The 16,387-nt window shown below is 33.4% G+C and overlaps 1 protein-coding gene across 1 annotated transcript in view; it reads left to right on the top strand.

Annotated features, from left to right (window-relative positions):
• The window catches only part of LOC117102141 (transmembrane protein 87A-like), a gene marked incomplete in the record, with an annotated part of 48,612 nt that extends 32,729 nt beyond the window's left edge, over positions 1 to 15,883 (top strand). The window contains 5 exon segments of the mRNA XM_033242344.1: positions 1 to 67; positions 1,162 to 1,329; positions 3,783 to 3,960; positions 10,100 to 10,208; positions 13,337 to 15,883. Coding sequence (XP_033098235.1) covers positions 1 to 67; positions 1,162 to 1,329; positions 3,783 to 3,960; positions 10,100 to 10,208; positions 13,337 to 13,406 — 592 coding nt within the window.
• Positions 15,884 to 16,387: the final 504 nt, after the last annotated feature.

Genomic DNA, 16,387 nt, shown 5'->3' with positions numbered 1-16,387 from the left:
GAGTGTACAACAGCAGCTAGTGGCTAGCATTCCTCTTGCAGTTTTGGATGCAGTCATTTGTTACTGGATATCCTTTTGAGAATGTTTTAATTGAAAAGATTAGCTATAAGCCTGTTTAACTCCAGTACTTGGAAACTTGTTGAATTGAATGGATTTGGAAATTACAATACATTATAAGCACACTTACTAGGGGAGCTAAGGATGCTCGCGAGTGACAAGAGAAAATGGCCTCAAATGAAGGACTGATTGCAGCTGTAGGAAGTTTCTACTACTACAGTCGTGCAGCAAAAACTACCTAATAGCTCTGATATGGAGGTATACTGCTATCACCTTTATCCCAAGTAGAAGTGTATCTTACTATCCAAGTTTGCTTTTAAAACTGTGAATTAGAATTAGTGATCATTGAACTTTAATAAAAAAACGGGTTGTATTTGTTGCAAAGACAAGCCAAACCAGTTACTCGTCGCAAATCCTGTTTTGGAGATAATGGCCAAAACATGCTAGAATGTCAAAATTTTGGAAATCTATTTTATTGCACCAAAACTAACGTTTATATATATATATACATCATGCTATGGTGTTATTTTCTTCATTTTTAATGTTAAAACAACAATTTTTAACGATTTGGTGATGGTTTCTGCCTAAGAAATGCCAAAAATCGTAAATTTTGAAGGCTGATTTCTCAAATATTGTTCTTTAAACAGCTATATGTTCAAACTTCATAACAAAGTGTCGGATTTAAATGATTTTTTACCATTTTATAGCTCTCATTGTACTGTTAAACCCTGTATTGATAATTAAAAATTGATTTTTCCAATGAGTGACTGGTTTGGCTTGTCTTTGCCACATTTAGAGGTCTGTAAAAATTTCGCTACCAGTTTCTACTTCAATCTGTCACCCCCACTCCCAGCTTTTATTCACAGCTGTATCAGCTCTATAAAAGCCAGTGGCATGTTAATGCCTATTGTTTCTTTTTAATTTAGAAAGTTGCTCCACAAGCTTAGTTTTGGTTCTGTGTCAATCATAGCATATTTCAATATTGTCACAAATAGTGTACCAGTCTGGTAGTCTATTACCATTATCTTTTTTATGTTACATCCAAGTTATATATACATTTGATGATCCATATAAAGGAATTGTCAACCTTAACAGTGAGTCCACATATTTACCAATTTGGTTGACACAACAAGAACTTTGAGACTACGTCGCAACGTTGTCAAGCTTTGGTTGTACCGCCATTTTACAAATGCACTCATCTTCTGCATCATTGCCGCCGTGATTTTCATAGCATGGTCTACAAAACAACACAAATTAGCTCTGTGTGTAAGTGTAAGTACTAGACAATTTTTAACTCAATTTCTATACCTAATGCTTTTACAAGTCAGGGCACACAAACAAATGTTGGTCAAACTTTGTCTGATAATGTTGCTTGTTTCTGACATATCTGTATGAAACAATGTGTTACAATCTTGGTTGAGGAAAAAGTATACCTGTATATGTTTCTTGACAAAAAAAAAAAAAAAGATAGATTTTCAAGATTTTGGGTTGGTTAGGCTTGGGAAACACAAAGATTTTCTTTTTTTTTTGGCTATAGTGCTCTAAATTCATCAAAAGTGTGAAAGCATATCTGACAGAACATATAGCATATCTGACAGACCTTTTGGCTCTGTCCATGGTATTTTATGTAACAGAACAGTTTACAATGCGATTTGCTTAAATATGTGTAGGTATGAGTCAGAGCAGTTTACATTGTGATTTGCTTATATGTGTAGGTATGAGTCAGAGCAGTTTACATTGTGATTTGCTTATATGTGTAGGTATGAGTCAGAGCAGTTTACAATGTGATTTGCTTATATGTGTGTAGGTATGAGTCAGAGCAGTTTACAATGTGATTTGCTTATATATGTGTAGGTATGAGTCAGAGCAGTTTACATTGTGATTTGCTTATATATGTGTAGGTATGAGTCAGAGCAGTTTACAGTGTGATTTGCTTATGTACAGTATGTGTAGGTATGAGTCAGAGCAGTTTACAATGTGATTTACTTATATATGTGTAGGTATGAGTCAGAGCAGTTTACAATGTGATTTACTTATATATGTGTAGGTATGAGTCAGAGCAGTTTACAATGTGATTTGCTTTATATGTGTAGGTATGAGTCAGAGCAGTTTACAATGTGATTTGCTTATATATGTGTAGGTATGAGTCAGAGCAGCTTACAATGTGATTTGCTTATATATGTGTAGGTATGAGTCAGAGCAGTTTACAATGTGATTTGCTTATATACAGTATGTGTAGGTATGAGTCAGAGCAGTTTACATTGTGATTTGCTTATATATGTGTAGGTATGAGTCAGAGCAGTTTACAATGTGATTTGCTTATATATGTGTAGGTATGAGTCAGAGCAGTTTACAATGTGATTTGCTTTATATGTGTAGGTATGAGTCAGAGCAGTTTACAATGTGATTTGCTTATATATGTGTAGGTATGAGTCAGAGCAGTTTACAATGTGATTTGCTTTATATGTGTAGGTATGAGTCAGAACAGTTTACAATGTGATTTGCTTATATACAGTATGTGTAGGTATGAGTCAGAGCAGTTTATAATGTGATTTACTTATATATGTGTAGGTATGAGTCAGAGCAGTTTACAATGTGATTTGCTTTATATGTGTAGGTATGAGTCAGAGCAGTTTACAATGTGATTTGCTTTATATGTGTAGGTATGAGTCAGAGCAGTTTACAATGTGATTTGCTTATATATGTGTAGGTATGAGTCAGAGCAGTTTACAATGTGATTTGCTTTATATGTGTAGGTATGAGTCAGAGCAGTTTACAATGTGATTTGCTTTATATGTGTAGGTATGAGTCAGAGCAGTTTATAATGTGATTTACTTATATATGTGTAGGTATAAGTCAGAGCAGTTTACAATGTGATTTGCTTTATATGTGTAGGTATGAGTCAGAGCAGTTTACAATGTGATTTGCTTTATATGTGTAAGTATGAGTCAGAGCAGTTTACAATGTGATTTGCTTATATATGTGTAGGTATGAGTCAGAGCAGTTTACAATGTGATTTGCTTATATACAGTATGTGTGGGTACGAGTCAGAACAGTTTACAATGTGATTTGCTTTATATGTGTAGGTATGAGTCAGAGCAGTTTACAATGTGATTTGCTTTATATGTGTAGGTATGAGTCAGAGCAGTTTACAATGTGATTTGCTTATATAAAGTTTACAATGTGATTTGCTTATACACAGTATGTGTAGGTATGTCAGGGCAGTTTACAATGTGATTTGCTTATATAAAGTTTACAATGTGATTTGCTTATATACAGTATGTGTAGGTATGAGTCAGAGCAGTTTACAATGTGATTTGCTTATATACAGTATGTGTAGGTATGAGTCAGAGCAGTTTACAATGTGATTTGCTATATATGTGTGGGTATGAGTCAGCAGTTTACAATGGTATTTGCTTGTACATGATGAGTCAGAACAGTTTACAATGTGATTTGCTTATAATGTGTAGGTATGAAAAGAGAAGTTTACAATGCGATTTGCTTATATATGTGTAGGTATGAGTCAGAGCAGTTTAAAATAGAATATGTCTGATGCTTAATTTATTTCCAGTGATGATCTTTTGCCACTCCAACTTCAATTAATGTTTTAGTCTAAATATGTATCTTTTCACTTTATAATCATCGATGAAAGCAAATATCAGTTTACATGTGAATATTGAATGAAGTAAAACCTATTTGACCTGACTTTTCTGAAATTTCTGTAGAAATGGAACGAGATTTGGTTAGACGATGCTTACTGGCATATTCTCTTCTACATCGTCCTTGTGGTGATCATTATTCTCTGGCGTCCTACTGCTAACAACCAACGCTATGCATACTCGGCCCTCACTGATGCTGTAGAGGATGAGGAGTCAAAGGAGCCAATGATTCCAGAATCGTTTGGTTAGTTTTATGTAAACTTTTTTTTTAAATTCTAAATTTTAAATTTAAACTAAACATGCACCATGTCAACTCGGTCCAAAGAAGTCAACTCTGCCCCAGTCAATTTGACCCCAAGGAAGTTATTAAATTTTTTTTTTAAATGCTTACAATTGGTAGAATGCCAGCTTCAGTGTATTCAGCTGTGGATATTGGTGGTTTATAAATCCTGTTGATTGATCTTGATTGAAGTTCCTAGAATCCGTAATAAACTATAGAAATTGAAGCATCAGTTGTGAAAAATAAACTGACAAAAATAGGTACAAACTTCAGTGTGCATTCACTTGTTGCAAAGTGAATGCACATGCATTGAATACTTATGCTGTGTTCACTAGAACTTTTGAAAACTGATCTCACAACTTGTAACATGCAAGAAAACGAGAAGAGTGCATTCATTTGACGAACACTAAAATGGCATTTTGTTTTCCTATTCGGGATTTTGACAAGTGCCCTCACGTGGATGTGCTCCTTGGCCTAGGCTCTGTAAAGTGTATTCAGAACGTTTTACAGTGCAAATCATGAGGTTGCAAATAAAACATACAAGAAACTCTTTTTTTTTTATTAAATCTGAAATAATATTGCTTAAACAAATTGCAATAAATACATCTGCTTGTTTGTGTTTCATCCGCCATTTTCAACACTACTTGTGCAAATAGAGGAAGAAAATTCTACTCGAGTTCACAACTTGTGTTTACAAGTTCACCGACCAGATGAACGTGAATGTGTGTGCATTCACATGTTGCCATGTGAATGCACACACATTAAATAGTTAGTGTGTGCATTCGCTTGTTGCAAAGTGAATGCACACACATTCAATAGTTAGTGTGTGCATTCACTTGTTGCAAAGTGAATGTACACACATTAAGTAGTTAGTGTGTGCATTCGCTTGTTGCAAAGTGAATGCACACACATTAAATAGTTAGTGTGTACATTCACATGTTGCAAAGTGAATGCACACACATTAAGTACTTAGTGTGTGCGTTCCCTTGTTGCAAAGCGAATGCACACACATTAAATAATTAGTGTGTGCATTAAATAGTTAGTGTGTACATTCACATGTTGCAAAGTGAATGCACACACATTAAGTACTTAGTGTGTGCATTCACTTGTTGCAAAGTGAATGCACACACATTAAGTAGTTAGTGTGTGCATTAAATAGTTAGTGTGTGCATTCACATGTTGCAAAGTGGATGCACACACATTAAGTACTTAGTGTGTGTGTTCACTTGTTGCAAAGTGAATGCACACACATTAAATAGTTAGTGTGTGCATTAAATAGTTAGTGTGTGCATTCACATGTTGCAATGTGAATGCACACACATTAAGTAGTTAGTGTGTGCATTCACTTGTTGCAAAGTGAATGCACACACATTGAATACTTAGTGTGTGCATTCACTTGTTGCAAAGTGAATGCACACACATTAAGTAGTTAGTGTGTGCATTCACTTGTTGCAAAGTGAATGCACACACATTAAATAGTTAGTGTGTGCATTAAATAGTTAGTGTGTGCGTTCACTTGTTGCAAAGTGAATGCACACACATTAAGTAGTTAGTGTGTGAATGCACACACATTGAATAGTTAGTGTGTTTACTGCCAAGAAAAACTTTTAATAATTTTTTTTTCAAAGCATGATTTTCTGTGGCAGTAAACATGAGGCTCATAAAAAAGTAATAAAAAAATAATTTAGTCAGCAAAATATTTTTTGATACATCAACCTAACGTGGATGAGCTAAGTCCTTAAATAAAGCTTGTGTTTTCCAAGACTAGACAATGCTTTCAATGCTGACACTGCTTACTATGCTTTCTGGAAGTGCATTCCAGTCTTTTATGGTGGAGGCAAAGAATGGGTCTTTGAACACTCTTGATTTGTGCCTTTGCCTGAATTTCTGATTCTGTCCCCTGGATAAATTAGTGTGTGGATGGACATACTGGTGAAATGGATATCGACAAGCCCATTTTGCATCTTGTAAAGCATCCCAAGTTTTTGATGTCTTCTGGTTTCTAATGAGTTCCATTTCAATTCGTCAAGGATGCAGGTAACTGTACCTTCTTCTTTGGAGTATTCTTTTTATAAAAACAAGTTACTTGGCGCTGCACATGCTCTAATGACTTAATATTTTTTATAATGGAAGAATCCTATACACTTGAAGCATACTCTAGAAGAGCTCGGACTGCACTCTTGTAAGCAGTTACCTTCACATCTTCAGAGATTTCTCCTGATGACATTTTGGATTCTCTGAGCCTTGTTGATAATGGCTTGGATATGGGTGTCTCAGCTGAGTGTGTTTGAGATTTGTACTCTGAGGTAAAGGAAAAGAAGAGACTGTTGGGGGTGTACAACAAACACGCCTGGTCTGTTAGGCAACATTGTTGTTGTATAAAGTAGGAACCAGAGTGGCCCAGGGATCGTACATTGAGGCAAACAGGATATTACTCTTGCTGAATCAGATGACTGGCCATTTATGGCAACTAGTTGGCTTCTACTGGAAAGGAAATTATTAACCTACGTGGCTATTTCCCACTTACACCATAGTATTCTAATTTTTATATGACTGCGATGAGGGCGAAATGAGAGACCTTATCAAATGCTTTGGAAAAATCAAGCACTGCTACATCTACAAGGTTGCTTTTGTCCAATTCCCCACTAATATCAGGTATGGTTAGCAGCTAGTGTTCTTCCAATGGAAATTTTTTACTGGTAACCTTGTCCACATAGAGCCAGCTAAGCATGTGCAACATGAGGTACTGAAGTTCAATGGCTTAAAAAAAACAACAATACATATTATCATATCCTAGACTTGGACTGGAATGATGTTCGTTTATAGAAAGGAGGCCAGCTTAGACTACCTAGTGCTGATAAGTGCTTTTTTTTATTCTACCAACTCAATTTTTACTGGTTGATTAGTTTTTTTTACGGGGTAAAAACAGCTACTGTAAAACAGCTTTGGGAGAACACTGGGTGAGCTGAGTTTAACACACCACCGAGGTAAGAGATATTGGCCTGTAATTAGCAGCTACGGTCCTGCTTCCTTTTTTGAAGACTGAAACAATGATTGCATTCTTCAAGTCTTGTGGAATTTCTCCAATATTGATGGATGTTTAAAAGAGGCCTTGTAAAAGTTTAGCAAGTTCGGAAGCTCCAATTTTCAACAACCACTGGGGGATACCGTCGGGTTCATGAATCTTTGTCGAATTCAGGTTTCAAAGAAGTTTATCTCTCCTTCGGACGTGATGCGCGAATACTTGATAATGAGGTAAGGGCTAATTACCAGTGAAGAAGTATCCCCTCTGGTTCATCTGTTAAAAACACTAAGGAACCGAGCAGTAAGAATATCAGCTTTGTCTTTGCCATGACTCACAACTTTAGCATTGTTGTTTTTTAAAGTTGATCCAAGAGTGTCAAAGGTATAATTTGCATGGGCCTGTTTGAGATTCATGTTGTAGAGTCATTGTTTCTTCTTTATTTCCCTTCGTAAATATCTATCCAAGGCAGGTTAAAATGACTGGAAGTCACCTTGGTAAGAACCCCACATATTTCCAATGGGTATAAGGGGGAAATAAATATATAAATAAAAAAAAATAGGTAACAATTTGAGATCAGGTGAAATGAGCGTCGGACAAAGAAAACAGTAAAATTGGACAATCCAGAGAGATCTATTTCAGGAACAAATGGTTTCTGAGGGAAATGTATAAGCCAGGGTACTGCTTTGGCAATTAATTGAAGGAAAAAAATGGAAAATGTGCAAAAAAGAATTCTCTGGAATTAATTATTAGGAATAGGTGGAGCAGTAACAACCAGAAAATAAAAGGCAGATTTGCAGCCTTATGTCCCCAAAGAACTCCTGTAGGCCTATGACACTTTTTCAAGTGTTATGAAATATTCTAGCAAGAGACCATACATCATTATGCTACCAAATTTAGGATATTTATCTCAATCAGCTGAGAACAAAGAAATGAAAAAGCAATTTACCAAATAGGCTAGGCTAGAAACACATAACAGTGAGCCAAGCAATGGACAGCACAGGTTGAGTGGACAGAAACATTAACCACTGACAGTGGTGGAAACCATTGAGAAAAACAGAAACCTGAACAAACAAATTTACTATAAAAATTTAGTAACAAACAATCCAAGAACAAAGGTCACCATATAATAATCAAGAAAAGTAAAAAAAAAAAAAAAAAAAAAAAAATCCAATAGCAGGTAGGCACAGTCCAAGTCATTCCTACATGCATCATGACCAGCAACAATGCTTTTTAAGCTCTGATGAGGACCTCTTGGAGTACCCTGCGGATTGATTGATTAATAGATCTTTTTTGTATGAGCGGCCATTAGGGCCAATATACTTCACTGCCTTTATTATACTGCCCTCATCAGAGCTTTTGAGATTACGAGAACTTGTTATATAGACAATCAAAACCAGGCATTAAAATCCAGCCTATATGTAAGGGCAGGCATTGAAAGCCACGTTATATGTAATAGCAGGCACTGAAAGCCACCCTATATGTTGTAAGAGCAGGCATTGAAAGCCGCATATATGTAAGAGCAGGCATTGAAAGCCACCCTATTATGTAAGAGCAGTTGTTGAAAGCCATGCTGCATGCAAGAGCAGGCATTGAAAGCCACTCTATATGTAATAGCAGGCATTGAAAGCCACCCTATATGTTGTAAGAGCAGGCATTGAAAGCCACGCTATATGAAAGAGCATGCATTGAAAGCCACCCTATATGTAAGGGCAGGTATTGAAAGCCATGCTGCATGTAAGAGCAGGCAGTGAAACCATGTTATATGTAAGAGCAAGCCTTGAATGCCACGTTATATATAAGAGCAGGCATTGAAAATCAGTTGTTTCGGAGATAGCACCACCTATCTTTAAGCACAAATCTTAAAATCTAGTTATTTTCCGTCGTAAAATAATGTAACTGCAAGATTACGGGGCAAAACAATGTATCTGCGATGTAGATATGTTGTTTTGTATCGGAACAGTATTCAAAAATTGTTTAGAGCCGATTGATTTTTGCAAGGCAAAACAACTGGTTATTGGTGTTTTCATATCAATAATCTTAACAGAGACATATGAACAAGCTAGAAATGCATGTGATTGCTGCAAACGTGATAAATTCCAAAAAATATGACACACTTAAAAAACAATACCGAGCCTGAAATGTTTTTGAGGCAAAACAATGTATCTGTGAATATTGCTAGTAACTTTGCAATAAACAAATGGTTGTAATAAAAATTTTACATTTAATCACCATGTCTAAAATTATACAATCCTGCAAAATTTCAAAAGATTATGACAATTTATTGCTGTCATGAATTCCTACTTGACCTATTTCCAAGCGGTAAGAAAGTGACTAGGAATCTCTCTTTGACATATAAAATATCAACACAGCTCACAATTGTTGTAACACAACTCTCAAATAAACTTTTATTCTGTGTGAACTCCAACAAGAATCCAGTATCAAAATAACAAAACAATATTCACATGAACATGTGTTTCAAAAAGGAGCTCCTTTGAAATACCAAGCTCAAGAGCATTCTATATTGCCTAAGTTCCTCATTGGTCACATTACATCATATTATCCAATAAGCAATTGCTTTTAGTACTTCAACATCTAGAACCTTCCAGGTTTCTTATGTTCCTATAATTACCAATATGATTTACACTGTTTGTTTGGTCAAATAAATACAATTTTAGAATGTTATGTAATAAATATGTTACAATAAGGAAAGGAATGTTAATTTATTACAATTGCCAAGTTGCAAATATGCAAACTTTAACTCTATTTTTTCTCCAAAAGTGAAAAATTCAAGTTGTTTTGCCACAGAACATTCATGCAGCAGTGTGAAAAAGTAGTTGATTAAAATTGATCAGTTGTTAAACACAGCAAGCAAGCTAAATTTATATTGATTAAACATAAAGAACGTAATCTTATTTTATATTATTTTCTAGCCTTGTCTCATTTAAATTAAAATATTTTTCATAAAATGGTAAGATTTGTATGGAGAAACACCTCCACAGCTGAAAGAGTATCTTAAGAGTAATCAGAATGTCTTGGGTATGAATCTTGATTGGGAAAATATATTTTCTTCATTTTCAGAGGGGATGAAGATGCGAAATGTCAACCGCCCTGATAATTCAGTTTCCACAAAGGTTGAAGATGACCTGAAGTGGGTTGAAGATAATATTCCAGCGTCTGTAGCAGATACGTAAGTACATTTCAAATAATTAGAATAATTAAGATAATAAATATTTTATGGTCTTTAGCAGTTACGTAAGTACATTTTATATAATTAAGATATTAAATATTCCTGGGTCTGTAGCAGAAGTACATTTCAGATAATTATATTACATATTTCATAGTCTGTAGAAGATATGTAAGTACATTTCAAATAATTAAAATAATTAAGATATTAAATATTCCAGGGTCTGTAGCAGATATGTAAGTAAATTTCAAATAATTAAGATAATTAAGATATTAAATATTTCAGGGTCTGTAGAAGATATGTAAGGACATTTCAAATAATTAAGATAATTAAGATATTAAATATTCCATGGTTTGTAGCAGATATGTAAGTAAATTTCAAATAATTAAGAATAATTAAGATAATTAAGATATAGAATATTCCAAGGTTTGTTGCAGATATGCAAGAACATTATAAATAATTAAGATAATTAATATTGTATATTTTTATATTGTACCTGAATAAATTAATAATATTCCAGCTCATGTAGCAGATATGTAAGTAAATTTCAAATAATTTCAGGTTTGGTTTTGTAGAGGGTGTGTCAAGCCAATATAGAATTCAAATTAAATTTTGGGGCTAACACCCATTTCCAAACCCATATAAACCCCGGAGAGGCCAAGGTCTGCTACCCAACAAAAATGTAAAAATATTTTTTGAAATTAACTTGCCTATTTTGAAATAACATCAACTTGAACATAGAAATTTGTGTATTTAAAAAATGTCTACCCATCAGTTTACAGCAAAAAATGATAGAAACACTTCCAGTCACTGGAATTTTTTTATTATTGGTGATCCGCTTCTCGAGCAGATCACCTATTGTTATTGTACTGGATCATCATCTTTTTTTTTATTCTTTCTTTCTCCACATTTCTTGTTCGTACGATATCCCAAAATTGCTATGACTCTGAGCTATGCACATGGCCACTTCATCAGGGTAAACATTTTTTAAATTCAATAATTTTTCTATGCAGAATTTAATAATTTGTATGCTATTGTAATATGAGCAAGTTTATTTCAAAATTATTTTTTAATGATTTTTTGACATTAGCAAGGGACAATACATCTTTAACAATACAGTAAATTTTTTTAAATTTTCAATAATCCATTGTGCCTCGGCTGGTGCATTCCACCCACCCCAGAATCCACCTCCGGCCTGAAACATCTATAAATAAAGAATTTAATGATTACCCGTCTTAGTAGGGCTATTATTAAATATAGAAACATTATACAAAACATGTTAAAATCGATTAAAACAATTTATATAGGCCTACTAATAATTTTCATGTTTTGATGATAAAGGCCTACTATCGATTACACCATAAAGAACGATGGTCATTTGATTCAAATTGGCCTAATCTTATTTTCTTATTTCAGAGAGTAGCATAACTTGTGGTACCGAGTGACACTTTTTTGTTTAGAAATGCTTGGGACCATAGATACTGGAACATGAAATTTAAATTGAAAATTAGTTTGTTTTGGAGTAGGACTGTGATATTGTACTTTCCTCTTTCTTGACTTTCTTTTCTTCTCTTTTTTCTTTTGGATCTGCTCTAAAAAAATGATTCATTGAATGATTAGTAATGCATATTTATATTGGCAAAGCTTTATTTTGAACATTTTAGTACATTCATGAATTAGCATGTAAATATGCACACTCATTAATTGTATGTAAGAAAATTAGGTTTTATGCATAGACCTAATGATAAATTTGCATGCAAATATTCAAATTCAAAATGTGTGTGGAAATATTAGTTACCTCTAGGGAGATTACCTACCATGGTCACTTAGTGAGTGAAAGCACTATATTCAAGAGGCCCAACTTTTTCTTTCCCCCTGCCCATGACTCGTAATTTACTCACCACTAGACACTTCCGGCAGATCTGTTTAAACAAGGTTTCTAAACACATTTAATTTTATTTTTCTGTGCCTGGTGATACCTTCGGGATTTATTTTGAGACAGTAGATAATACAGTAAAAACATGAATGACATGGGTCATTTGAAGTTACAGGACATGGGTTATTTTAAGTTACAGGACATGGGTTATTTTAAGTTACAGGACATTGGTTAATTTTAGTTATAGGACATGGGTTATTTTAAGTTACAGTACATGGGTTATTTTAAAGTTACAGTACATGTTTTATTTTAAGTTACAGGACATTGGTTATTTTAAGTTACAGGACATTGGTTATTTTAAGTTACAGGACATTGGTTATTTTAAGTTACAGGACATGGGTTATTTTAAGTTACAGGTCATGGGTTATTTTAAATTACTTGTCATGGATTATTTGAAGTTACAGGACATGGGTTATTTTAAATTACAGCAAATAGGTTATTTTAAGTTACAGGACATGGGTTATTTTAAGTTACAGGACATTAGTTATTTTAACTTACAGTACATTATTTATTTTAAGTTACAGGACATTGGTTATTTTAAGTTACAGGGCATAAGTTATTTTAAGTTACAGGACATGGGTTATTTTAAGTTAAATGACATAGGTTATTTTTAAGTTACAGCACATAGGTTATTTTAAGTTACAGGACATTGGTTATTTAAAGTTACAGGACATTAGTTATTTTAAATTGCAGGACGTTATTTATTTTATGTTACAGGACATTGGTTATTTAAGTTACAGAAAATGGGTTATTTTAAGTTACAGGTCATGGGTTATTTTAAATTACTTGTCATGGATTATTTTAGTTACAGGACATTGGTTATTTTAAGTTACAGGACATGGGTTATTTTAAGTTACAGGACATTGGTTATTTCAAATCACAGGACATGGGTTATTTTAAGTTACAGGACATGGGTTATTTTAAGTTACAGGACATGGGTTATTTTAAGTTACAGGACATTGGTTATTTTAAGTTACAGGACATTAGTTATTTCATGGTACGGGACATTAGTTATTTTTAAGTAATACAGGACATTGGTTATTTTCCCGACATTTTTGCTTGCTTGAAGCCTTCTGCGACTTAGGGAGACTTGGGCCCTGTGTTAAAATAAAGTTGAACATCTGATCTTGATTGATTAATTAGTTTATTAATTGGTTATTTAAATAACTAACTTGCATTTTTTTTTCTCTTTTAGTGCTTTGGCTGTATTTGATGATTCTGATGAAGAGATTGTCACGAATATTGAACGCAGTAAATTGGAATGAACAAGAACAGTGGTTGATAACTTTGGAATGTAAAGTAGAAAATTGGAAACACTCAGACATGCCATAGATCTGTGGACATTCCTGCCACAGGTTAGAGTTGCAGTAATTTGACATAATATGCACTTTCGTCTAAATGGTATGTTTCGATCATAGGTTATGGTATAAATATTTGTTTTGGGCTGCTTGGTCTGAGTCTGGGATGATCACACTGATTAACTAAAGAGGACTGATACATCTTGGAACAAATGTGTCGTTTGACAGATGTCAGCACAGGTTGACCATTGGGTTGCGCCTGAATTGTAATAACCAAAAATGATATGTGCGATTGTTACACCTGGATACAGTAATTTTTTGAAACAAACCAATTTGAAAGATCTTTGCAGTTATGCTGATTTTATGACATGGTGCCCTCTAAAGCCATGGAGTTGCAACATTGTTCCACCTGGAATTTTTATAGGATTTAACTTATGCCAGATACAAACTACTAAAGTGATTATTACCAGCACTCCTATCTTTTTATGTTTTACATTGGTAGTATTAATCTATGTAGTTGTCTACTTTTTGTTTGTTGTCGCTGACAAGATCCTTTGAAGTGTGCTACTGTAAAATGAATCAAGTATGGGTTTCCATAATATTGCTACCAAATCTGGACAGTTGGTAGCAATTTCATAGAAGTTTTGATATTATAATATCAGGTGGCAAATTTTGTTGGTCACATGGATGTTTCTGTCACTGTGGTGGACATTAATAAATAAAATTGATCAACATTATCAAGCTTATAGCTTTATTAGTAAGGGATAAGACAATAAAAAAAAGCCAAACCTTGCTGTCACTCAATGTTCTACACTACCAGATATATTAAACAGAGAAACTTCATTTTGCCACTAAATTTTAATTTTTATAAATTTCAATGCATATCAATGTCATGTATTGAAATTAGCACTACTCACTTTTGCTGAAAATGTTGTGGGGGCCCCCCTCCCCCATTTGAAAAATTCTCGATCTGCCTCTGGTAACCTGTATTTAAATTCGCCATGGCATTGAGTATGATCACCGAGAGTAAATTCCAAAGCAGATCGGATCAGCTGATTTCATTTGATAATTGGTTAAAAATTGTTCTTGACTGATTTGGCAAGTTAATGTGGTTCCCTATGTGGAGCATGTTATTGCAGTGTAGAATTTGCAAAATATAGTTAGCATGTGTAGCGTTTTTATGTAAATCAGGCTTGAATTATCAAAAGCCTCATTTATGTATTTTGTAAAAATACAATTACTTCATTTATACATTTACTTATATGAAGACTGCACATTTGAGTGAAAGAAAACTTAAAAATAGTAAACTGTAGAATAAAATGTGTTTTACTTACATCTATTAGAAAATATTTAAATATTTATAATTGATAAATAATTATTGATTAAAATAGAGTACTACAGTACTTTATTTTAAAGGTATTCAATTTTATTTTCTTATTTTTATTATTATATTACTACTACTAGTGTTATAATTTATTATTGTTCCTACTACTATTATTACTGTTGAACATTATCATTTTACAATAATTCATATTTTACAATACTCTTATTTTAAAGTTGCAGTCCATGATGGTCAAGTAATTGTGAGAATGCATTGATCCAGATGACCATTAACATGTAAACATTCTCATAACTGGCTCATTGTATCTAATTCAAAATGTCTAAATTGTTTACTATTGGCCAGAGGTATAAGTATGGTGTTAGTCATAAATGTTATCAAATTGTTTGTTACATTTTTCATTAATTGCTTAATTTAGGTCCAATGCTGTGTAATTCATTACTTCACATATTGCTTTAAAAAATGGTTATTCAATAATATTCTGTTTTTTGTGTGTTTCAAAAAGAAAATCAAAACTTTGATTTGATTTTAGTATTCTAGTATTTATATCATTTGTAAAATGTGTTGTAGTTTATAATAAATAATGATATGAGTTCTTTCTATCTTTATTATTTAGATTGCTGCTAAATTGTACAATATTTGCAATTAAATGAAAAAGATGAAAACAGTTTAAAACTTAATACTAATTAATGTTAAGTTGTACATTTTAATTGCTGGATATTTCAATAAGACCATTTTTCTTTTATCTCTCCCCAATTTGAAGTTTGTTTATTACTGTATAATTATTAAATGGTGTTTGTTCGTAGTTTATCTTTAATTTGGAATACTGTAGTGTGAAATTTATTTATGTATATATATATATTGAACCATCTCTATTTCATATTGATGGTATTATGTGATTATCAAGATTGTGCTAAACTGTAGAGGGCAGTTTTCTCACAGTATGTTTGAATCTGTGTAGCATGTGACGGGTCTTTTTTTATTATTATGGTCTTCAAATATTATACCCTGCAGCTTGCTGGGTGATTGATATGTACACCGGGAGCAAATCTTATACAGTATTGTCCTGTTATTTTTAGAATAAATTTCTTTGTTGGCTACAGAAGTCAAACTTGAGGGTGTTTATTAATGTCTTAATTGTAATTCTAGTAGGCCCTATTCATTACTGCATTGTGTAGACCCTATTTTAAAAACAACTCCATAGTCAATTTCATCAGACCGACTTCAAAAGTTAGCACCGCAAATATTTTGTGTACGTAGTGAGTATTAAGTACGATAGCACAGGTAGGTCAAAACATAATTCCTATTAATAATAATTGGTTCTGTCTGGGGTATTGCTTTCTGAGTTGGGGAATTGGGATGAATGTATACAAAATAGATAGGGATAAAGATACAGATGCATGTTTTATTGTCATTTGTCAGGGACATGGGCCAAGATCTGTTTAAAAAAGTAGAGGTGGGGGATTCGGTGGGGTGGGGAAGGAAGAGACAGTTGAGAACTACCCACACCTACCTACAAACAAGAGTCGACAACTATAGATATTCCTTCTTTGTGCGCACAAAATATCTACGTGGAACAGGTTACCATTACAAGTACAGTAGTAACATC

The sequence above is a fragment of the Anneissia japonica genome, unplaced genomic scaffold (assembly GCF_011630105.1).
Source record: "Anneissia japonica isolate Jap-2015-1 unplaced genomic scaffold, ASM1163010v1 scaffold2168_len159805_cov203, whole genome shotgun sequence".
In the NCBI taxonomy this organism is placed as follows: domain Eukaryota; kingdom Metazoa; phylum Echinodermata; class Crinoidea; order Comatulida; family Comatulidae; genus Anneissia; species Anneissia japonica.
Note: the sequence above shows the minus strand (reverse complement) of the source record. Positions and strands in the feature narration are given on the sequence as shown.